We start from the raw sequence: 25,171 nt of genomic DNA on the forward strand, positions 1-25,171 counted from the left end.
TCTACAACTACTCCAACATAGCTCCTTTGGAATTACTTCAGTTATCTGTACAACATGTGACTTTAACAAAGACTTTGAATCTAAAACAAACAAAATTTCAAATTACTAATTTTTAGATGAAAGGGATAAGAAAGTCATTAGATGATGGCTGGGGTTGTTAATTTCCAATAAGACACTGTTGAAATGCTTCTTCTGATACAGCAGTTACAAATTAGAACCTTCAAAAAAAAAACGGGGGGGGGGGAGGCAAGACCAAAGTACAATAAAAGAACGAAGCTTCTGTAGCATAAGCCTCCTACAGTCCTAAGCCTCTGACAGAGCAAGGTAAAGCATCTTTCCTGAAAATTAAGTGCGTTTCCAGTATTTTTATGCAGTTGAGCTTTCACAGACACTCAAGACTTATCATTAATGTATACACCATCTTGGCTCTGGTTCCATTAATTATGCCTGAAGAGTTTAATACCCATCCAAGTCCAAAGGTGGAAGAACACATACACTGGTATGGTAATGGGCAAGAGCAGACTGTAAAAGCACAGGCTGGCTGTGCTAGTGCAGCCCTGTGGGAAGTTTTCTTCCACAGAGGCTGAGTAGAACAGTCCTGCTAAAGAAATCAATGGAATAAGGACAGTCAATGTAGGAAGAGACAGAAACATTTTCCTCTCCCAGTTATTACCTGCCACCTTGACTTTTTAAAAGGTAGACAGTATTAAGAAAATTTAGTTGTATCTGTTGTTTTTAATTATGATCTAGTGCTGCTCCACATCTTCTTGCTTCTTATTTTGATGTGTCATCCTAGCTGCCTGTGGTATCATATTAGGAATCCCATCAATAATTGGATAGGCTATTCCCAACTCTTCATTAATCAATTCATTTGTCGATGCTTCATATCTGAGGGGGAAAAAGAAAAAAATGAATTATGGAAAACAAAATGCTTGGAAGAGTTTGATGTTCAATAAATAACGCCATCCAATTCTTGACATAGTTAATCCCAGAAAAGAATTAAATTCCTTTTAATTCTAAAAGCAGTAATAGCCAAATGAATCATTTCTTTTAGGAAATGAATCTCTACTTGTTCCTATTTTAGTCCGTTTCTCTCATATTTTCTTTTTCACTTTATTTTCAATATATGCCTTAATTTTTTAAAAATACCAGTCAGAAAAGACCTCCCTTTTCCATCCAACTATTCCTTCATCATTCTGGTCACCCCCAAAACCATCCCAGTTAATTTACTACTGGAAGAACATTAGAGAAAAAGTCAACTTCCTCGTTTTAGAATACATGAGAGCACACTAATTGATCCATTAAAAGAAACCACTGAAAAATCAAAATACACAAAAGTTTGAGAAAGATAAAAGGGCAGAAATGAAAAAACTGGAAAATAGTGGATATGCAGTGAGCTAGTTGCACAATTAGATAAAAGGTAGATCAAATGATTTCTAATGTATAAGAAAATGTAATATGTTCATTATGATGAAAATTAAAATTACTAGCAATCTACCACCCAAAGATGGTACCACTTATAACATTCTGGTGTTTAGCACATTCAATCCGCAATCCTCGTGTTGCCAACATTCAGTTTTAGTAGCCTGGAACTGTAGAGCTGTTTATCCTAAGGACTCCTACGTTAACGCTTAGGAAGGCCTTCACAGAAACCAGGTAGTCCAGAACTAAGAGCCAAAGGGCAGCACACGAAGCTTAGACGCTTAAGATCGTCAGGCATCAGCTGTACACGGCACTTTCACAGGGACCTGGAGGCTACTACAGTCTTCATGATCTTGGCTTAAAAACCTTAATGCCTTGGACTAGTCCTGAATCCCACAACTTCATAAACCTGGCTGCACATCAGAATCACTTAGGGTCCTTTTAAGGAAATACGTAATAGCTCGGGCCCCGTTCCCAGGCCTTCCCACTCGGCGACCTGGGGTGGCGCCCGGGAATCGGCATTTTAAAAAAGAATCGTCTCCCCCCTTCCCCCCGGTAGTTCTAATACACAGCCAATAGCGAACCTACACACGCTTCGATGCGTCCCTGCGGGTTCGCGGTTTGATCGGGAGGCCGGGGGCTCGGCTCCCACGAGGCCTCCTCCCGCCCTTCCCGCCGCAGAGGGAGGTGCGGGGGAGCTGGCGGGGCCCCCCCAAAATGGCAGCGGTGAATGCCCGGACGGCCCTAAAAGGCTCCCCAATGGCTGTGAGCGGCCGCGCCGTCCACGGGCCCCCGCCCCGCAGCGGGAGGTCGCGAAGGGCAACCCGCCGCTGGCCAATCTCACCGGAGCGGCTTCTTGGACAGCGGGCACACCAAGAACTCCAGCAGCGCCGGGTCGAAGGCGGAGGGCGAGTCCCCGGTCCTCTCGCTCTTGTCAGCCGACGACCGCGACCCGGACACGCGCACGTACCTACGGGCGACAGTGGACGGCAGCGCGCGTGTGCCCCGCAGCGCCGAGGCGAGCCTGCCCGCGCCGAGCATGGTCCAGCCGCCCGCCGCGGCCCGCACAGCCCTCCGCCAGGCGCAGGCGCAGGCGCAGGCGCAGGCGCAGGCGCTCAAGCTGACGCCGGCGCGCGCAGCCCCCGCGGCCAGGCCCCGCCCCCCGGTGCTCTGGAAACCCAGCCCGGATAGCCTGGGGCTAGCGCTTTGGTTCCGAGGGCGTTCCCGACCCGACTGCTTTTGCCAGGGCACCGCTCGGTAACTGAGAGTCCTTCCTGCAGCCTGAGTCCTCCGTTTCTGCTCGCTGGTGCTGACAAATGACAAACAAAAGCGATGCTCACGTCGGGGTGCCCCGGGGCACCTCGCGGGGTGCCCGGGAGCCAGTGGCCGGACCCCAGAGTCACCCAGTGTTAGACTGCGACCTACGTGGTTATCTACAAAGTGAGGTTTCAAACACTCTTGTCATATTGGGTAGGTTAAAAGCATGAATTTGTTTTATGTAAATCTTTACTATACCGCAGTTCCTGTAACCTTGCTTGGCGTTTCTCTTTTTCTTCTCTCATTAAAAACCTGAAGAGAATGGCTTCGTCCACTTCACGCTCTCAGACGTCCGTACTCGGGCCGTGCAGGAGTCATTTTAAATTCAGCTGCATAATAAAGCACGATTAACTTACGTCTCTAAATGAGCTTGGAGACAGCCAGGGTCCAAGTGACTGTGCAGTCAGGCTGGCGTCCGTGAGTCGGGGGGGCCCGTGGCGCGTTTCTCGCCCCGTGTTAGCCTCGCCGGCCCGCAGCGGTGACACGGGTGGTCGTGCCCGAGTGAGGGAGCCGGGGCTCGGGTGACGTCTGGGCGCCGGGCCCGTCCTTCACTAGCGCGTGATGCCCGCAAATGACTGGACTCAGGCCCCGTATCTGTATAACAAGGTTAACAGTTGTTCTTCCTCGAGACATTTCCTGTGGGGAGTAATATATGACAGTGCGTTCAAAGAACATCGAGAAAAGTGCCTGGGGCAAATTAATGCTCAGTGTCATCATTTTTATTTCTCTTATTCTTCTCAGCGTACTAGAAGATTCGTTGTTAGTCACCAGTCGCTTCCCTTTGCTTTGCTGAATATGGATTTGAACTTTGTTTTCATCACTGAGCTGGACCATTTCATACTCTGAGCTCCTGGGAAGCACGGATGGGAGTGAGGGGTATACAGACAGATACAGGCATCAGTTCTCCATTAGTTAAAGAGGTGATAACTTGTATAGTTTTCTCGCCTCTACAGTATGGTTAACAGCATGAAAATTAAAGAGATAATATAAAAGGTACTGGTCATATAGTAAGGGCCAAAAAGTTATTAATATAAATACTAATATAAAAACCATTAAAAATAGAAGACAGCTATTTACAGAGAAGGGAGATAAAATCGAAAGTGGGAGTTAATGAGCAAGCATTTAATAGTCGGGACTAGCATTGTCCAGCCTGGGATGCCCTGGGTTTGTAGAACTTAAACATGACTAGAGAGAACACCAGGCACCCTGGGCTGTGAGGAACTACCTCCTGGCAGGCACTCCCTGTTGGAGTCAGCAGACTGACATCTGCCTGTTCTAAAATTTGTATCATATGAGTTCACATTTTCAAAATATGAGTGCATGAAGGAACCGTTGTTTAATCCAAGACTGTAAGCGTGATTTCAGTCAGAAATCAGATGGTGCCCTGTACAAATCAACAGGAGAATAATGCTGGAATTTTTTATTTTGTTGCTGCATCCTGTTCATTCTCGTCACTTTTAGAAAATGGTTAACCTCTAGTATTTGTATTTCATTCATGTTTATAAATTTACAACTTGGGCATAAAAAAACAAAAACAAATATAAGGTGATATTTTCAAATATGTCTTCCACTCGGCAATTTAAAACTAAATTGAGACATTTTTATATTGTTTGTTCACTCTGTTTTTTTAAATCCACTGCATGATTTGATGCTCTTTGTTTACTGATGCTCAGAAGATTTCAGCATAGGGCAGTTGTCAGGAATGTAGGACTATTGTAAAGTTCCTGTGTTACCTTCACATTATTTCCTACTAGGGCAGGAATTAATTTTTTAGTTTATAGTTAGTTGATACTTTGGGCCCTAGGGAGGAAGTGGATGAAAGACCGATATGTTTCAGTGAGGTCTGGGGAGGAAGAGCTTGACTTCTACCAGAACTGAATGGGCTCAGGCCAGGCCTGGCAGACCTAGGGCCTTGGCCCGGGTGTCGTAGGGGTAGGCACCCATGCTTAAGGCCAGCTTCATTAGCCTCAGCTGCTTGGCCTGGCTGACAGATCCCTATCAACTGGGTTTTCTAACCAGTTATAAATAAATTAGTTTCAGTTTGCCTCCACATACAAGGTTTGAAGCAGACCAATCTAATTTATGTTAGTATTGGGGGGAAATGGAGAGTAACACAAAATATTGAAAACCAAATTTATAGCACCAAAAATCTACGACCAGTATTTAAGGGACATCTGAGTGTGTGATGTATTAATCCAAACGATGTAAATATTAAGTTGCAAAATGTCAAAGCAAAATGTCCCTAAACAGCCTCCAGTAATTAAGGAATATAACTCATTTCTATATGTAGTATACTAAGCTGAATATGGATGACAGTATAGAAATGTAAAATCATTAGTTCTTTTTTACTGTTGGCATGACTACTATCTTTCTCATCTTAGAGCCCTGTGCACACAAGTAATAACATGATGGTCTCCAGGTTAAGGTACCTTATTAGCTGTGTGACCTTGGGGAAGCTACTTAACCTCTCATACCTCAATGTTATCATCTGTAAAATACAGGCATTTCTCTTTTTATTGTGCTTCACGTTATTGGAATTCACAGGTGTGGTTTTTTACAAACTGAAGGCAAGACACTCCACCACCAAAAATATTATGACTCACTTTATTGTGATATTTGCTTTATTATAGTGGTCTGGCACTGAACCTGACATAGTTCCAAGGTATGTCTATGGTATAATAATAGTACCTACCTTATTAGAGTTGTTGAGAGGCTCAAATCAAATAATACAAGTAGAGCAGTTAGCACAGGGTTAGTACAGACTGCACTTTGAAAGTATGTTATCAGCAGCAAAATTACTTTTTGTGGTAAAGTTGGTGAAAATTCTAATTTAAAAATGTCGACAAAAGAAGCTCAGCCTAAGAAAAAGTCTTTGAAGAGTTTATTTGAGCCAAATTGACAACAATTGCCAGGAAGCAAAATCTCAGTGGATTGGGAAAATGCTCTGGAGAATGGCTGAGCATCTCTGAGATTGGATAAAAGGTAAAAAGGAGAGACACATACTTCTTTTATATTGGTAGGTACAGGGTACTTAATAATTAACATTTATATATAGAGGTGGTATGTGGGCAATAAGATAATAACGAGGGGTTCTTTGGTCTTGTGCTCTGGTAGGAGGTTGTACCCTGAGGGGTCTGGAAAAAGGGGATTACACTGACATTCCAAAGGTATGTTATCATAGATGCAAAAAGGCAAGCTTAGGATGTGACTACCCGCATATAGTTAGGAGTTTTTGTATTCAGACCATCCTCTGTGGTTGCTTTCAGTCTCTGAGTTTGCAAGTCTCTTCATACTGGCCTTCCCTGAACTTGTCAGTTTTAGTAGGTGGCCCCGTCTTCATCCACAAAAAAGGAAAACACCATGTACCTCTGGGCACCTTAATTTTCACTGACATGGAATTTTTATAGTTTCCAATGTGGATAATATTGAAACATACTCATGGGCTATCATATACATTCGATGAGTTAGAAATCTTCAGGCAAAGAAGAATATATATTTTAATAGGTCCCATAAATACCAAATTTGGGGACATTGAAATTTGGGAAGCTCTGATCCAGAGAGAAGTTAAAACCAGTTTTCCACTAGATGGCGCCATTCAATATTTAAACTAACATTTATATCTGCTTGTACTTTTCTTTCCATGATTACAAAGATTTGCTTTCCTCTTGCCAATGCTTTCCTTAATTTTGTGACATCTATTTTAGGGGGGAAAAAGTCGCAAAAATTTTTTTGATAAGGCAATTATAATGAGTTTATTAAAATCAAGGGTCCAATACATAAATGGACAAAAAGTGTGAAAAAAATTATGAAAGAGAAAATGCAGTTTCTCAATAAATACATAAAAAATATTCATCCTTAATAGTAAGTAATGCAAATTTTAAACATCAAATAAGTTTCCATTTTTCATATGCATTATAAGGAATTGGGTTACATGATTATGGAGGCTAAGAAGTCCCGTGATGTACTGTCTGAAAGCTGGAGGATCTGTGGAGCAGATGGTGTAAATCCCAGTGCAAGGGCCCAAGAATACAGATGTCCCTCCTCAGTCAACCAGGTAAGAAGCAAAATGTTTGAATTCCTCCTTCCTCTCTGTCTTTGAGTTCTATTCAGGCCACCACCAGACTGCATTACGTCCATCCACATTGGAGAGGGCAATCGACTTACTGAATCCACTGATTCAAATGTTAGTCTCATCTGAAAACACCCTCGCCAGCACACTCAGAAATGATGTTTAATATGGACACCCCTTGGCCCAGTCAGATTGACACAAAAAATTACCCACTGCACTGTCCTAGAGGCACCATTATACAGTGTTAAAAATAAAAAGTCACCATAACAACACAGAAAATTATTATTATATATTATAAGTGAAAAAAAACAGCGCACAAAATTTTATGTATTGTGAGTATAATTCATTTTTAAACCAAGAACCTAGGAATAGAAACCAAAATGTTAGTTGTCTTTAAGTGGCTGGAATGTGTTGAATTGTTCTTTAACTGTTTCTCTCCTTAAAATTTTTCTTTAATGAAGTAGTTTTAAAATATAAATGTTACCAGTTAATACTTTCCCTGTTTAGAGCTGAGTTGGGAAGAACTCCCTGCCATTTTTTATTGATTTCCTTTATTCTAAATAGAAAGTTAATATTATGAGGAATGGCTTATCTGGATACTCCCTCTTTAATATACTTACAGTTTTAATAATCTCGTATTTTTGAAGTATTTCAAAATACATAAGAATAGAACATTTTATTTTATTTCAAAAAATATATCTTTATTGATTTCAGAGAGAGGAAGGGAGAGGGAGAGAGAGAGTTGAAACTTCAGTGATGATAGAGTCATTGATTGCCTCCTGCACGCGCGCCCCCACCCCCCCCCCCCGGCCCCCCCACCCTCCGCTGGGGATCGAGACTGCAACCTGGGTATGTGCCCTGACCGGGAATCTAACCGTGATCTCCTGGATCCTAGGTTGATGCTCAACTGCTGAGCCACGTCTGGCCGGGCTGTGTTGAAATTTTAAGCTAAAGATCAAATCTGGCCATTTTATAAAATCAGTTTTGAAATCATAGTTATATATGGAAGCCATTTAAAATGTATATTAACATGTAGCCCTCCAGTATCCACTCATTTCCATATTATTTATTCTTCTCAGACCTGCAGTATAGTATGGATGGTTCATCATACTCATCTCTGCCAACAAGCTTCATATCCTACTTGCAAAATTAAAATTTTGTTTTCATAGCTTAAAAAAGATTTTAAAAGGGGATAAAATGTGTGTCTCCTGAGACCTAAGTAAATAACTTGATAGTGCTATAAGAGCCATACTTTACTGATACCCTCCAGTCCTCCCATCAAGCACAGATATTACTCCCTCCTAATGTTCAACATTAATTAAACAAATGTTGAATGAATATGAAATCGGACAACAATGGGTCTGAGATGCCTGTCACTACTTGAGCCAATTAAGCAGAGACAGGGTTGAATCATATATAAGCTGATGAGTAGGTTGCTGACAGACACAAGGTTTGCGTGGGTTGGATCCATGTAGCCCCCTAGACATATTTTCCTGAGTTTGAGGCAGCCCTGGCAGTGACAGCAGTGGTAGCACTGCTTCCCGCCTTCTGGATCACAGCTATGAACGTATGACTCCAGAATAAGCACATATTTGTGCCCTTCCAGCTCTTTGAGCACATACTTCCCTATAGTAAACTCCTTTATACCATAAATACCTAGAATAATTTATTTTTCCTATACTGAACCTTGTGTGATAAACTACCCCAGAGTTTTTATGTGAGAATTAAATATAATAATACGTGCAAATTACTTTGAATAGTTCCTGACACTTTGTACTCAGTGTTAGTTATTTAAATTTTTCTTAGGGAGATGAGTTCAAGCTGAAAAGAACAATCTAGACCAAGGGTCAAAGACTATGGGATGCAGGCCAAATTGAGCTGACCACATGTTTTTGTAAAGTATTATCAGAACACAGCCACAGTCATTGGTTTACATGTCATCTATGGCTACTTTCACTTTACAAGGTCATGGTTGCAACAGAGACAGAATAAACCACAAAACCTACAGTATTTATTACCTGGCCCTTAGAGAAAAAAAACCCTCTCATCTGAACTATCAAAAAGAATCAGGAGTATGAGTACTGGGAACCACTCATGAAAACATTCATACTCTTGGCACAGAGCTGTCATCTTTAAGGAAAAATAGGAAAAAATTTTATCTGCAAGGGTTTAAAGTAGAGGATTGAGGAGGGGTGAAGAAAATTTACACTACTATACCATGCAAAATTCAGATTTTATAAGTAAAATCAAAGGGATAAAAGGAAGGCAAAACTGATGTTACCTGAGGCCTCAGCAAGTGATTTGATGGTCCTCTTAGTACACACCCCTGCCATTTCCAAAGTTTTCCTCTGGATAATGCAGCTTAGCTTAGAAAGTGACCATGTGAGAAGCAGCATCCCAAAAGCCTATCCCTCTTTCAGATCCAGCCAGTCACCAATTCTTACAGTTTGTTTCTTCATAAGTCCTCTGGCGTTCACCCACTTTGATCTTAATAGTCACTATTCTAATCTAGGCCTCAGTAATTTAAAACTGTGCTTAACTTAATACAGTTCTAACTTCCTTGTCTTTTTTTTCTCTCCTTTAAAAAGTTCCTTTTTTTATCTTTCTCACTGGCAACTTTGTCAAGAATTTCACAAAAAGAAAGTTTATTTATGCTTAATTTATTCTTTTTAAAAATACTTTATTTCTTTTAGAGCAGTTTTAGATTCACAGCAAAAATTAGAGGAAAGTACAAAGATTTTCTATATCCCCTCTGCCCCCACACATGCACAGCCTCCCCCACCATCAACATTCGCAGCCAGACTTGTACATTTGTTACAGTTGATGAACCTACATAAACACATCCGAATCACCCAAAGTCCATAGTTTACATATGTCCACCATTATAGTTTCACTGCCCTAAAAATCCTCTGTGCTCTACCTATTTTTATGTTTGACTTAAAAGTTCTATGTGTTTTCAGTTTTAACGAAGTATCTTAGCCTTTATCTCTCTTTTTTTTTCTCCCTTTCTCCATCTTTCCACCCCCCACACTTCTTTCTTCCCCACTTCCTTCCTGCTGATGGATAAATATGATCCATATAATCTGACAGTGCTTTAAAAACTTGAATGTGCATGAGTCACCTGGGAATCTTGTTCAAATGCAAATTCTGGTTCAGAATAAGTGTCTTGAAATCCTCATTTCTTACAGGCTTCCAGATGCTGCTGCTGAGTTTCAGACAACACTCTCACCAGTGAGACTGGAGACTCGAAAACAGTGGTTCTCAAACTAGAGTGACTGGGGCCTCCCAGGGACATTTGGCAAGGTATGGAGATATTGTTACAACTGGGGCAGCACTACTGGGTTGAGGCCAGGAATGTTGAACTTCTTTCCACACACAGACAGTCCCTGGTAACAATTATGTAGCCCCAAATGTCAAGACTGAGAACCCTGCACTAGAAGAATCTTGAGCATTATAAATACCCAGTGGGTGTCTCCTATGAAGCTAACAGTGACTGTTCCCTAGGAAAAGACTTTTCAGTTTGCTCCCAGTTCCCTTCCCTTTTCATCGCCAGTTTCCTGCGACTGAAGGGGTTTTTATAGCAGAAAGAATTTTCTTTCAAAAGTCTACCAGCCTTCAGGTCATATCCCCTTCCAATTTACGAAATGAAAATTTGAATAGAATTTTTCATGACATTGAAATGATTTTAAAGGTCCCATAATGGTGGAAAATGAATACAAAAATTAAGGCAGCGAGTTTATAGGCTGGAAACACGATCTTATATGACTTCTGTATTATTTGTATTTAGGCTAGTGCAGCAATTTTCAACCGTTTTTATTTCATGGCACACATAAACTAATTACTAAAATTCTGTGGCACACAAAAAAATTTCTTGCCAGTCTGACAAAAAATAGGTATAATTTTTGTTTTATTCACACCAGACAGCTATTGTTGTGTTGGTCGTTTGTCATTTTTTTAATTTGACAATCGAAGGGAAAAGAGGTCAGTGTGGTCCTGGCTGGGTAGCTCAATTGGTTAGATCATTGTCCTGGTACACCAAGATTGCACGTTTGAATACATAAATAAGTGGAGCAACAAATCAATATTTCCCTCTCTCTCTTTCTTCCCTCCCCCCTTCCTCTCTCTCTAAAATAAAAAATAAAATAAACAAACAAAAAACGTGGTCAGTAGCCCTGACTAAATAGTCAGGTATTACATGTTTTAAAAATTCTTGCAGCACAGCAGTGTGCCTGTTTCCGCACACCACTTGAAAATTGCTGGGCTGGCGCATTATGGGGTCTTAAAAAATAAGGGAAGCAATTCTCAAAATGACAATCAATAGATGTTTTACTCTGTGTATGTTTCCAGTGACTCTTCAGATTGTATTGGTCAAATAGTCTACAGTATAAAAGGAAATGAACCTTAGAAGGAGCCTTTTTCTGTATTTAGATAAAGAAGATGGGGACTCTCGAGAGTTCTTCACTCTGATTGTAGGAAGCTGTGTTTTCCATGGTTAGAGAGATTGGGGAATTTGATAACTCTCACTTGATTTCACTCTTCAGTGATGTAGCTTGCATAATGGAATTATTGCATATGAAAAATATGATGATTTTACCAGAATCATGATTAAATGAAAGTAAGGGAAACTAAGGCCTGAGTATTTTTATTTAAACTATGGCCACAATTCCAAGTTTTTGTAAGTCTGCCTTTCCTTATTTTCTCAGCCTGTTAGGCATCTTTGACTGACTCATAGCCCAACATTGGACTTCCTATCAAGTACTACCTGTCCTGCCAGCACTTAGGGCCCAGCCCTGTGATTCATTCTGCTGTGGTTTCTTCTTGAATTTAGAGAAATTCAAAACACAAACTCTTTTCCAGTCTGCTTATAATTTTGAGCATAAGTTAAGGTGGAGGTATCAGAAGGAGTACTGTAGTAGATCTGTCTTCTAAATTCCTTTTGTGTATGAGTTTATTTATATTTTAAACTGACATAAAAGCTCTACAAGTAGAACAAAGAATTATTTTCTATACTCTCATCTAGATTCCCTAGGTTAACAGCTTTTTATAGCTAGATTTTTAAAAAACTATTTGAGAGTAACTTGCAGACTTCAAAAAAAACACCAAAAGATATTTTATATGACCATGGTACAATTATCAAAATTAGGAAATTAATATTGCTACAAGGTTATTGTGTAATCTACGGATTTAAATTTTACCAGTTGTCCCATTAATGTATTTTTTTCTTTTAAATTTTATTTTAAAATTCTATTTATTGGGGGTAACATTGGTTAATAACATTATATAAATTTCAGGTGTACTGATTTATAATACAACATCTGTATACTCCATTGTGTGCTTACCACCCAAAGTTTCATCTCCTTCTGCCCCATTTCTGATTTGGATTTTTTTTTTCCCCTTGCCTATTTGGTCTGGCTGCAGCTTCCAGCCCTATGCTGAATAGAATTGGTGGCCTTGTAATATATAGCCTTATTGTATTGAAGTACTTTCCTTCTATACCAAATTTGTTGAGAGTTTTTATTATGAAAGGATGTTGAATTTTATCAATTGCTTTTTCTTCATCTATTGAGATGATTATATGATTTTTATTCTTCATGCTCTTAATATGCTGTATCACATTTATTGATTTGTGTATGTTGAATCATGTTTGTATCAATTGGGATAAATCCCAATTGATCATGGTATATGAGCCTTTAGTGTGCTGCTGAATTCAGTTTGCTAGTATTTTGTTGAAGATTTTTGCATGTATATTCATCAGGAATATTGGCCTGTAATTACATTTTCTTCTAGTGTCTTTGACTGGCTTTGGTATCAGGAAAATAATGGCCTCATAAAATAAGGCTGGAAATATTCCCTCCTCTTCAATCTTTTGGAAGAGTTTGAGAAGGATTGGCATTAATTTTTTTTTAATATCTGTAAAATTTGCCAATGAAGCCATCAAGTACTGGCTTTTGTTGTTTGGGGATTTTTCATTACTGATTCATCTCCTTACTCATTGGTCTATTTATGTTTTTGATATTTTCATCAGTCTCCAAGGTTGTATGTTTCTTTTTCTTTTTCTTTTTTTATTTAGAGAGAGGGGGGAAAAAAACTTTGATTTGTTGTTCCACTTATTTATGCACTCATTGGTTGCTTCTTGTATGTGCCCTGACTGGGAATCCTAACTGTAGCTTTGGCATATTGGGTTGATGCTCTAATCAACTGAGCTACCCAGCCAGGGCTAGGTTGTATGTTTCTAAGATTTATCTACTTCTTGTAGATTATCTAATTTGTTGGCATATAATTGTGTTTAGTAGTCTCTTATAATCCTTTGTATTTCCGTGGTATCAGTTGTAATGTCTGCTCCTTCATTTATAATTTATTTGAATCTTCTTTTCCTTTTCTTAGTCTAGCTAAAGGTTTGTCAATTTTGTTTCTCTTTTCAGAAAACCAACCTCTAGTTTTATTTTTCTATTGTTTTTCTAGTCTCTGTTTCATTTATTTCTGCTTTGATCTTTATTATTTCCTTCCTTCTGCTAATGTTGGGCTTAGTTTTTTCTTTTGTTTTGTAGTTCCTTGAGGTAAATTAGGTTATTTATTTGAGATTTTCCTTTTTTCAAAATGTAGGCATTTATTGCTGTAAACTTCCCTCTTAGTCCTTCTTTTGCTACATCTTATAAGTTTGGAATGTTTTGTTTCCTTTTTTGTTTATCTTGAGACACTTTTGATTTATGACCCATTGGTTGTTCAGGACTGTGTTTAATTTCCACATATTTGTGAATTTCTAATGTTCCTTCTGTTATTTGTTTCTAGTTTTATACCATTGTGATCAGAAAAGATACTTGGTATAGTTTCAGTTTTTTAAAATTTGTTAAGATTAAGACTTGAATCATAGCCTAACATATGTTCTCTCCTGGAGAATGTTTCCATGTGCACTTGAAAAGAATGTATAGTCTTCAGCTGTTCGATGGAATATTATGTATATGTCAGTTGAGTCCATTTGGTCCATAGTGTTGTTCAAGGTAACTGTTTCGTCATTAATTTTCTGTCTGGATGATCTATCCGTTGATGAAAATGGGATATTAAGGTCTTCTACTATTATTGTATTGCTGTCTATTTCTCCCTTCAGTTCTGTTAATATTTACTTTATATATTTAGGTGGTCCAATGTTGGGTGCATCCTCTTGATAAATTGACTTCTTTTTTAATTATAAAATGACCTTCTCTGTCTCTTGTGACAGTTTTTGACTTAAAATCTATTTTATTTTATATAAATAGAGCCACCCATTGTCTTTTGTTTACCTTTTGCATGGAATATCTTTTTCTATCCTTTTACTTTCAGTCTATGTGTGTCCTTTAAGTTAAAGTGAGTCGCTTGTAGCCAGCATGTAGTTGTTGTTTTTATCCATTCAGCCACTCTAGGTCTTTTGATTGGGTAATTTAACCCATTTACTTGTAAAGTAATTCTTGGTAGGTAAAGATTTACTATTGTCATTTTGTTAATTGTTTTCTGTTTTCCTTTGTTCCTTTTTACCTCTCTTGTCTTCCTTTGTGATTTGATTTGATTTGATTTTTTTGCAGTGGTATGCTTTGGGAATCATGCAGTTCTGAGTACAGTGATACCTGGGTTTTCGAATGTAATCTGTTTCGGAAGACTGTTGAAACGTTCGAAAACTGAGGACTCAATAGCCAACAGCTAGGCCTCAGGATATTGCACTCAGAGGAAGCCAGTTCGACTTCCAAGGCCTGTTCAAAAACTGAAGCATTTACTTCCAGGTTTACAGTGTTCATAAACCTAAATGTTCATCAACGGAGACTTTAGAAAACCGAGGTACCACTGTACAACATTTCTTTCTCTTACTAGATTCTAGCTATCAAAGGCACCTTTCACATTGGGGTGCCCTTTAGGGTAGCACTGTATAACATGGAGATAGCTGCCTGTAGTAGTTTGCTAGGGCTGCCATAACAAAATACCACAGCCTGGGTGATTTAAATATAAATTTATTTTCTTATAATTCAAGCGACTAGAAGTCTGAAATCAAGGTGTTAGCAGGACTGCTTTCTTCTGAGGGCTTTCTGACTTGTAGATGGCCACCTTCCTTCAGTGTCTTCACATGGCCTTTCCTCTGTGTGTGTCTATGTCCTAATCTCCTCTTCTTAAAAGATCAGTCATATTGGTTAAGGTCACCCATATGACTTCATTTTACTTTAATTACCTCTTTAAAGGCCCTTCTTCAAATGTATAGTCACATTCTGAGGTACTGAGGGCTAGAACTGCAACATATGAATCGGCAGGGAACACAATTCAGCCTATAACATTGCTCTTTCAGTTCCACTGCCTTGGTACAAAAAGTTTTTAGTTATTTATTCTACCAAATCTACAGAATTTAAAGGAAGGTATCAAATATCTTAAAGTACCTTAATAGATGTTACAATACCTATTTAAATTTGTTTAATTTTTTAAAGGAAGTCATTTGCAGAATTCTCAATGATTAGAAAATTATGTATGAGAAACATTCAATTTTTTAAAAATATCTTTATTGATTTCAGAGAGAGGAAGGGAGAAGGAGAGAGAGAGACAGAAACATCAATGATGAGAGAGTCATTGATCAGCTGCCTCCTGTACGACACGGACTGGGTATTGATCCTGCAGCCTGGGCATGTGCCCTGACCGGGAATCGAATTGCGATCTCCTGGATCCTAGGTCAATTCTCAACCGCTGAGTCACGCCTGGCCGGGCGAAACATTCATTTTTAAAGTAATGATGACTCCAAGAAAAATATCTTTTCTCTTTTTATATACTTGAAGGTAACTTGACTATAAAGAGCTTTTATAGTCTGAACTATAAAAAAAACAATTTTAGGAAAAATTCTAAACTAAAACCCAGTAAAAAGTTCTCCTAGTGTAAAAATGTAATCATTCAACTGTTCTTTATATCTTAGTCCTCCTTAATAGTGGTATTAATGTAAAAAATGACCAAATATTTTAGAAAAGACTTTCTTGCTCTTTGGGAAGGAATCAATTTGGATAGGCTAGATTGTAGTACAGTGAAAACAACCCCCAAATCTCAGTGGCTTAAAATAACCAGTTTATTTTATGTTCGTGCTGTTAGGTTAAGTCACATGAAATTACCAGTATTTAATAATTTTGAACTAGAGGTACTATAAGTTTGTATGGATAAACCTAACCCATATCAATCTCAGATTATTCCTTGTTGTCCTTGCTGAGGGGTACTGTCTTGCAGGGGTTCTGTCAGCTAGGATGTTGCTGGTTACCTGGGCAGAAGGAAAGGAACATAAGAAATTATGCACTTTTTAATTATAGTCAAATATTATTGGTCCAAAAAAGTCATAAAGCTGTGTCTAATTTCACTGGCGTAAGAAGCGCTATCCGTATGCCAGGAAAAAGGAAAACTTGAAATATTGGTCACTATCGAATCTTGTAATGTTTTTGTCATTGTCAGTGATAATGATTCTTTTATATACTTTTCTAGTTGTTTCATACATTATAGAACCTGTTTGTAAAAATCACATGGCCCAGCCCGGCGTGGCTCAGCGGTTGAGCATTGACCTAGGATCCAGGCAATCAGGGTTTGATTCCAGGTCAGGGCACATGCCTGGGTTGTGGGCTCAATCAATGACTCTCTCATCATTGATGTTTCTCTCTCGCTCTCTCCCTCTCCTTTCCTCTCTCTGAAATCAATAAAGATATATTTTTTTAAAAAAAATCATGGCTCAATTAAGCAAATGATTTTTTTGTGCACTGTAAAAATTGAAACATCCTGGATACTGTTAACCCCATATAAATCTCTTATTATTTAAATAGGTTTGTCACAGAGTTTCAGAAACAGTTTTTGGACCTTGCTATTATTAAAATACTAGGCTCCCAGTAATTCTTCAATAATGTGTCATATTCCCCTAATATGTGCAATGTAATTCCTCTGCTATCACTATTTTTTCAAACTTTTTCTGGGTCTGGAATTGGAATTTCACAACAGACGCTGAGGAAACCATGTTTCAATAGTTTCTTTACTTTTTTTTCTTATCCCAAACATATAATAAATATAACTTAATATAATAATATAAATAATATAGCATAACATTCAGAAAATATCTATGTTTAATAGCAAAATAGCTGGCATCTTTATTAAACTGGTTGGTCTTGTTAACCAGATAAGAAGTTCCTAGTCTAGTGAAATTCCAGTTTTAATTTTGTATTCTCTTTTTTTACCCCAATAAATTTAATTAAAAAAAGAAAATGTGATACATATAGATTATTCAGCCATAAAAAGGGACATCCTGCCATTTGCAACAGAATGAATAGATCAGACCATTGCAGTTGCTGAGCACCAAGGAGAAGCCTACAGTCAGGCTGGCCCATGTAGAGGCAGGTCCCAAGTAGGGGCTATAATGTGGGTGGCTGCCCACTCATCCTGCCACTGCACCACTGGCTGGGTGCCATGAGACAGGTCTTGTGCCACAGCCACAGGTGAGGGACTTCGCGGAAGACAGTGACATTGTAGAAGAGATCATCACCAGGATCCTCCCCACTGCCTCCAGGGAATACAGGCTTCTGAACCAGGGCAGCCCAGCAGGCCTGAGCCCTGGCCTGGGCCATGGTCTGAGACACCATCTGGGACACCAAGTGATCCTGGGCATCAATGGCACTGTAAATCACGGGATGAGCTGTGCTTCTTGACCCAGGGCCTGGCCTGGGCTCGGGGTGGGGGCAGCAGGGCCAGTGAGCTGGGCATCTGTTGGTGGTGGAGGCAGTAGGAGCAGCAGCAGCACAGAGCAAAGCAGGCGGCCATAGGCGCCAGCCAGCAATACATGGCTGCTGGACTAGGGCCTGGGCCCCGGGATGAACGTCCCCTGCGTGCAGCTGATCTAATTTTGTATTCTTTGTTAGAAGAGTGGTGTAAGGATTGCTTTATAATTTTTTGGTTCGAAAGTATAAGTATATATTTACTGTATTATGTTAACCCAAATCAAAGGAATGTGTATTTGAAAATTTTTTTAATAACAGCTTTATTGAAATAAATTCACACACATACAACTTATCCTTAAAGTATACAATTCAATGGTTTTTAGTGTATTCACAGAGTTGCTCAGCTATAATCAAGATCAATTTTAGAACATTCTCATCATTCCCAGGATAAACCCCAGTCCTACCTATTAACAGTTACTCTCCATTTTCCCAATACTACCCCACGCCCAGACCTAGGCAACCACTAATATACTTTATATTTCTACAGGTTTGCCTATTCTGGATATTTTTTATAAGTGGAATCACAATATATAGTCTTTAGTGTCTGGCTTCTTTCATTTAGCATAATGTTTTTAAGATTCATCCATGTTGTAGCATGTATCAGTACTTCATTCCTTTTTACTGATAAATAATATTCAGTTGTATGGATATACCATATTTATTTAAGCATTCATCAGTTGGTAGACAATGGGTTGTTTCCAAGTTTTGGCTATTATAAATAATATTCTTATAAACATTTGTGTTAAAATTTTTGTTTACCTGTAGATATGTTTTTATTTAGCTTGGTTGTATACCCAGACGTAGAATTGGTCTGTCATATGGTAACTCCATGTTTAACCCTCTGAGAAACTTCCAGATTGTTTCCAAAGCAGCTATTCCCTTTTAAAATCCCACCAGCAGTGTAAAGGGTTTCAATTTTTCCAAACCCTTGCTGGGACTTTTTATTATCTTTCTTTTTCGTCATAGACATCTTAGTGAGTGTGATGTGGTTATTTCCATGTGGTTTTGATTTGCATTTTCCTCATAGCTGATGATATTGAACATCTTTTTTCATGTGATTATTGGCACCTTGTATATCTTCTTTGGGGAAATATCTGTTCAGATTTTTTGGACATTTTTAAATTGGGTTCTTTTGTCCTTCTATTATTGAGTTGTAAGAGTTTTATATATATTCTGGATATAATTCTCTTATCAGATATATGATTTGCAGATATTTTCTCTCATTTGTGGGTTGTCTTTTCACTTTCTGATAATGTGCTTTAGAGAACAACATTTCTTCTATTTTTTTCTTTGGTTGCTTGTGTTTTGGGTGTCATATCTAAGAACCTTTGTTGTTTTTAACATTTCCATCTCCACATCACACCTCTCTAGAGCAGCTGGCAAAAGGAGAGCAGGGGAAAGGAGGCAAAGCGGGTAGTTGAAAACCATTATGGCTTCTTTTTCCTTCCAGCCATTGGCATTCCTAAAGTGTTTCACTGGCATGCATAGAGTGGGGAGTGGATATAGAAATAATCAGTTTCAAGTTTCAAATATTTACAGTGGGATAGTATGCAGGTTTTTTTTTTTCTCAAGAGAGAAAAAAATTCTGAGAAACAGCCGGACAGATGTGGATTTGAGTGAAGTGTTTCAATGAACTTGTGAAAGAAAAATTAATTTTCTTAGTAATGAAACAATCTCTTAAAGTCATAGGGCTACTATCTTATAAAATGCTTTTAAAATGCACTGGCAGTTTCTTACATTAAAAATTTTAATTTAAATGTAGAACACTCTCCTCGTACCTCCCCTTATTTTTGTTTAAATTATCACCAAATCAGATTGAGGTTAATTCTTTTGTTCATTGAATATATTTCTTTTTTTTTTTTTTAATATGTTTTTATTGATTTTAGAGAGAGGAAGGGCAAGGGAAAGAGAGACAGAAACATCAGTGATGAGAGAGTCATTGATTGGCTACCTCCTGCATGACCCTCACTGGGGATGGAGCCTGAAACCTGGGCATGTGCCCTGACAGGGAATCAACCATGACCTCCTGTTTCATAGGCTGACGTTTACCACTGAGCCATGCCAGCTGGGCTGAATACATTTCTTTTTTTCTTGTGGGGGAGGGGCAGGGGAAAGTATGACCTTTATTGAGCTTGTCCACAGGAGTGGAAATAATGTCTGTTTAAAACCAAAAGTTTGTTCCTATAGCTTCAGCACCACAATTAAAATCCAAACAGTTTTTTAAAAACAGTCAACTCAATCAAAACCTACTACTTCAGAATCAATTGCTTCTTTGAAGCCACAGTAACGGTTAAATATGTTTAAGTCTCAAATGTAGAAATTTGGTTGGTTGGGAAGCTAATCAAACTTCCGACTTGCTCAAATAGAATTACAAAAAGACAAAATTGTGTTTTTCACAGAGCTGCAGTCCACTGGAATCCTCTACACTGGACAGCTGTTAGAGTATTTTGAGTCTTGAGATAATAAGAAATCCTGGCATCCTTTAGACAGTCTTCTGTTGCCCTTTCTTCCCAATCAGAGACTTGTAGATGTGTGGAATGACACCACCACCAGCAATTGTAGCCTTGATGAAAGAGTCTAATTCTTCATCTCCACAAATAGAAAACTGCAAATGAGGAGGGGTAGTATTTTTATCTTTTAACTCTTCCCATGTGTTTCCTGCCAATTCAAGTCCCTCTGCGCTCTGTCACTCCAGGATGGCTGCTGTACACAGCAGCATTTGCCCACACCGGCATGATTGGCAGTCCTAGATTTCAGGTGTCCATGAATACAGCCCACTGGAAACCGCCTTTGGGTTGGCCTTTCCGGAGTCTTTCCCAGCCTTACCCCAGCAATTTGAATTTTGCTGAACCTCACACAAGCAAGCTAGAGAAAGGACTAGTCAGATACCCAGCGAGATTCCACCGCCTACTCTGTCACACTGTGATTCAAACCCAACACCTACTTCTTGGGTACCTCCTGTTTCCCAGAACTGGATATATAGTAGTTACTGTCCAGATATGACTTCTGCCCTTGGAGTTTAGCTGATGTTGGCAAATATTTATTACATACTTACCTTGTGCCAGACACTTAATACCATCATCTCATTTAATTCTCATATCAACCCTGTGAGGTAGATACTATTTTCCCTGCTATTTTATTTTTGTTATCCTCACCAGAGGATATATTTTCCATTGCTTTCAGAGAGTAGAAGGGGGGAGGGGAGTGAGAGAGAGAGAGTGAGAGAGAGAGAAACATTGATGTGAGCAAGATGCATCGTTTGGTTGCCTCCCATAGGTGTCCCCATGGAGAGTGGGGAGTAAATCCACAACCCAGGTACATGCCCTTGACCAGGAATCAAACCTTCGACCCTTCGGTACACGCTCTGACCATTGTGCCACGCCAGCCAGGGCTTCCCCCTATTTTAGAGATGAGGATAATGCATCTTAGGGCAGTTAATTATCACAGCTAGTAAACAAATCATCTAAGGGAATAAACAGATTAGTGATGGGAAGGGCTCTAAAGGTAACTGAGATGATTCCGTTTTAGAACAGTGGTATTCTATGCAGACTTTGAATGTCCGTGGCTCTTAACTAAGTAACAAAAGTAGAAAGTAGCTTTGCTTTGAAAATATTTTCTAAAGATTTCTTCTGAACTCTCTGTCACCCCACCCTACCCCCCAGGTCCTAGAATGATGGACTCAGGATGAAAACTGGAGCGCTCAGGTACAAAGTCTCAGGTATATATACCCAAAACCTTTACACTTGCAAGTATGTCATTTCCATTATATCTGGGACCCTATTATTTTTTTATAGGACTTTGTTATTCTGAAGCTTGTGAGATTTGTTGGTCCCCAGATCTACCATTCTTAACAATAAGCATCTGGGAGTCTCCAAACAATCTATGCTTGTGCTGTAATCTGACTCCAGTTTGAATATGATTCAGATAGAACTTTTCTGTATAGAAGCCATTATCTAGAACTACTCTACTCCACATAACTAAATAAAAAATATGGGAAGTCTGTGAATTAGTGTCGTTAAATTAAATACACTATGGAGACAGGCATTAAAGATGGTGGCGGACTGAGTGGAAGCCACACTGACATCCCCCCCGGGACCAAACTGGAATTACAACTAAAATATAAAAAAAACATCTTGAATAATCAACTGAAACTGAAGATGAGCTGGAGAGCACCCTCATAACCAAGGTGGAAAAGTGGAGACCACACAGAGACTGGTAGGAAGTGCAGAGGCGAAAGAGGGCTGGCTGGGCTCCCACAGGCAGCAGCTGAAGGTCCAGAGGGAGATCTCAGCTTTGGGGGGTTCACACTGAGGACTCTGGGGCCTAAACCCCAGGCTGGGCTTCCCAGCCCAGAGCACTAGAACTCAGAAAGGTGCCCACATAACATCTGGCTGTGAAAAGCAGCTGGGTTTCTGTCTGCCAGGGAGAGATGGCTGGAACTGCAGGCACCCTCTTAAAGGGCCAATGCACAAAGTTTTGTGTGCAGCTAACTGTGGCTCCAGCAGAGGGAGGGCAGAGTGGACTGGAGCTCTGTCAGGAGAATCTAGGGTTGTGGACTCTAAAGATAGAGCTCAGAGGGCACCCCTCTGGACTCCTGTGCTGAGTCATTCCCCCATACAGCAGAGGCAGACATTTACCTTCCAAGCAGCTTTTGCCTGAAGGGGAAGCAATTGCCCCACCCTGCTGGAAAACCCCTTACCCTACCCCAGGGAGTTTCTACAGCCTGAGGCTCATTAAGAGAATCAGATTAATTAGACTGCAGCCAGAGGCGGACCTCTGGGTGCTTTGAGTCTTTGCCTGATCTGCTTCTGGTCCCTGGACTTGGAAAACTGGACTTTGGTGTGCACCTTGGTCCTATTCAAATGAACCCAGCCTCAGCAGAGGGGACCTCAAGCAGTGGGTTGTTGATAGCCCCAAACAGGGTACTTAAGGCCAGTCACAAACAGTGTCTGACATTGGCCTGCACCAGAGACCTTCCAAAAAGACTGAGAGTCCTAGCAGGCCTACCTAATACATAGAAACAAACCCAAATAGGCAGCCAAAATGGGGAGACAAAAAAGCCCCAAATGAAAGAACAAGAGAAGTCTCCAGAAAAAGAGCTAAATGAAATGGAGATAAGCAATCTATCAGATATAGAGGTCAGAATACTGATTGTGAGGATGCTCAACAGCATGAAAAAAGATATGGAAACAAAATGAAGACAGGACTGGAAAATTCCCTGGCAGACAAAATCATTTAAGTCAATAAGCACAACTAACTCTAACTTATTTCTTGAACATAACTAAAACTTAACTTGGGTATTTTTTTTCTTTTATATGCCTCTGATAATCATAAAGGAAACTTGTTATCTTCCTAGAAGTGATACAGGACAATCACTTTTACCAATCCCCAGCCATCTGGAAACCTCCATTGTAATAACCAATCATTGTAGAGGTTAAACAACTTCCCATATTTGCTTTATAAGCCATCCTATAATATAATGTCCCTGAGTTTCATATTAGTTTTAAATTTGAAAGCTCCCAGTTTGTGAACTGTTCTTATATGCACAATAAAGCCTTACTAAATACTATTATTATGAATCTGGTGGTTTTGATTTACGGTTTCTGGGTTTTTGACAGTGTTATGGGTTGAACTGTGTCCCTCCAAAATTCATATGTCGAAGTCTTAACCCATAATATCTCTGGATGTGACTATATTTGGAAACAGGATTAAAGATGCAATTAAGTTAAAATTAGGTCATTAGAATGGGCACAAATCCAATATGACTGGTATTTTTATAAGAAGAAGAAATTAGGACAGAGACACGTACAGAGTGAGGACCATGTGAAGAAACAGGGAGAAGACAGCCATCTACAGCCCAAGGAGAAAGGCCTCAGAAGAAACCAATCTTTCCAACAGCACCTCGATCTCAGACTTCTAACCTCCAGAACTGTAAGAAAATAAATTTTTGTTATTTAAGCCACTTGGTCTGTGGTACTTTGTTATGGCAGCCTTAATACAATTGGCTTCCAAATATGTGCTAAAAGGGTTGTGAATTTCCAATTAGACACATTCAATTTAGATAATATCAAAGAAGAAATCCTCCAAAATGATCAATTTTGACAATGTAGATTTCCTGATAACGTCAACTATACTCTACTAAAGAATAAGATCTCAGAAATTCCGGGTTATGGCCTTTGTTCAGTTGGTGGCAGTTAATGAATTGTATGCGGCCTTAAGCCATTTTCTAACCAAAAATTGGTTTATCAATATGTAAAATTGATATAATTACAGTCTTTTCCTTCATGAAGCCTATAACTAAAGTTACACAAATGGGGAAGTTTTAATCATAAATTCTTCATTCAAAATAAAGTTGGTAATTTGATTCTGTTATCTGAAAAATTAAATTTTGTGATACTTTTTCTTGGGTATCAAATGCAAAAAGTATGGGACAAGACTATAAAGAGAGAAAAAGAACAGGAAGAGTATTCACTGGATTTTAATTAAAACGTTATTTGTTGAATGTTGCACTCTACAAAGAGTGAAAGATATGTATATGTTATAAAAACTAATTAAGACTGCCTTTTGCTCACAAAGAGAAACAGCTGGGTTTTAGCATTTGCATGTATTCAAGACCTGTATTCACCGAGAAAAAGGAAATACATAGTCATTTGGAGAAGAAAAATGAAAATTTAGCTTACTCATCAGTCATTAAAAAACATTCTTTATGTGCACATGGAAAATAAAAGCTCATCAGGTTTATAATCCAGCCACTTCTAGTTCGTATAAAGCTTAATCTCTTGATTAGATGACATTTTTAGTTGAATATTTTAAACCTAAATTTAGAAAGTTGTGCAATGTTAACTATTCATTCACACTGTTACCAGGCAGTAAGTATCTCTAGGAATCAGTCAACCATGGAGTATGTGCCTACTCTGACTTCTGAAAATCTGGAATTCTGGGATAAGATGATAGGATGGTCACCAAAGAAATCAGAGCATCCCTTCACCCCCACATCTTTGCACTGATTTGAAATCTAACAATTCTGAGAAACTGAGCAAAGGAAAATCCTCACAACAGATTCATTGATAACCCCAAAGGAAGTTCCCATGCTTAATGTGCCCTTTCCAAAACAAATCAGCAGGAATAAAGAGGAAATAATGATTTTAAAGGACACCTGATTTGCAGCCCTGACAGCCTTTCCTAGCAGTTAGCGAAAAGACCTGTGATGTTCTAGAAAAGATGAAAACCTTAAACTCCCCCTCCAAAAATAGTAGGATTTCTGAATCTATTGCCAGGATCTAAAATGAATTTACACCATCCGTGAAACAACAAAACACAATTAGAAAATGAAAATCGTTGATAGACCAACTGTATTGTGCTTCCTGGAACAAAATGATCCTCCCTATCTGAAAGTAGATACAAAGACCTTTCATCTCCCCTCTCTACCATGCCTGAATGCACAGGCACTACTTTCTGAGGCAGCCAGGGTGCAGACTTCCCTAGCCCCAGCCACCCCTACCCACCAAAATCAATCAATATCTGAGAATTGCAATTACCTGAAAGTAACTGGGTAGGATCTAGGAAGGAATCAAAGCGTCCCAGTGCACTGTGGGATGTACAGGGTGGGGCAAAAGTAGGT

At 39.2% G+C, this 25,171-nt stretch overlaps 2 protein-coding genes, 1 long non-coding RNA gene and 1 pseudogene across 4 annotated transcripts; 1 reads left to right on the top strand and 3 right to left on the bottom strand.

Moving 5' to 3' along the window:
• Positions 1-437: 437 nt before the first annotated feature.
• Positions 438-653, bottom strand: PIGY (phosphatidylinositol glycan anchor biosynthesis class Y; the record flags this gene model as incomplete). Its single annotated transcript, XM_081137832.1, has 1 exon — positions 438-653. One exon carries the CDS (start codon positions 651-653, stop codon positions 438-440), a length of 216 nt encoding a protein of 71 aa, XP_080993958.1.
• A 93-nt stretch (positions 654-746) lies between these two features.
• Positions 747-2,710, bottom strand: PYURF (PIGY upstream open reading frame; the record flags this gene model as incomplete). Its single annotated transcript, XM_081137821.1, has 2 exons — positions 2,267-2,710; positions 747-888 (listed from the first exon to the last, which is right to left on the bottom strand). The coding sequence occupies exons 1-2, from the start codon at positions 2,461-2,463 to the stop codon at positions 747-749; spliced, it is 339 nt and encodes a 112-aa protein (XP_080993947.1). The 5' UTR covers positions 2,464-2,710.
• On the top strand, positions 2,631-24,855 carry LOC308557395. Its single transcript, XR_013998828.1, has 4 exons — positions 2,631-2,892; positions 6,659-6,793; positions 9,997-10,111; positions 21,213-24,855. It is a non-coding gene; the product is annotated as an uncharacterized lncRNA (long non-coding RNA).
• LOC308562681 (histone H2A.Z pseudogene) lies at positions 19,997-20,629 on the bottom strand (annotated as a pseudogene). The gene is made up of 2 exons: positions 20,606-20,629; positions 19,997-20,415 (listed from the first exon to the last, which is right to left on the bottom strand). The product of its transcript is annotated as a histone H2A.Z pseudogene (transcript).
• Positions 24,856-25,171: the final 316 nt, after the last annotated feature.

The sequence above is a fragment of the Miniopterus schreibersii genome (genome assembly GCF_964146895.1).
Source record: "Miniopterus schreibersii genome assembly, chromosome: 1".
Lineage (NCBI taxonomy): Eukaryota > Metazoa > Chordata > Mammalia > Chiroptera > Miniopteridae > Miniopterus > Miniopterus schreibersii.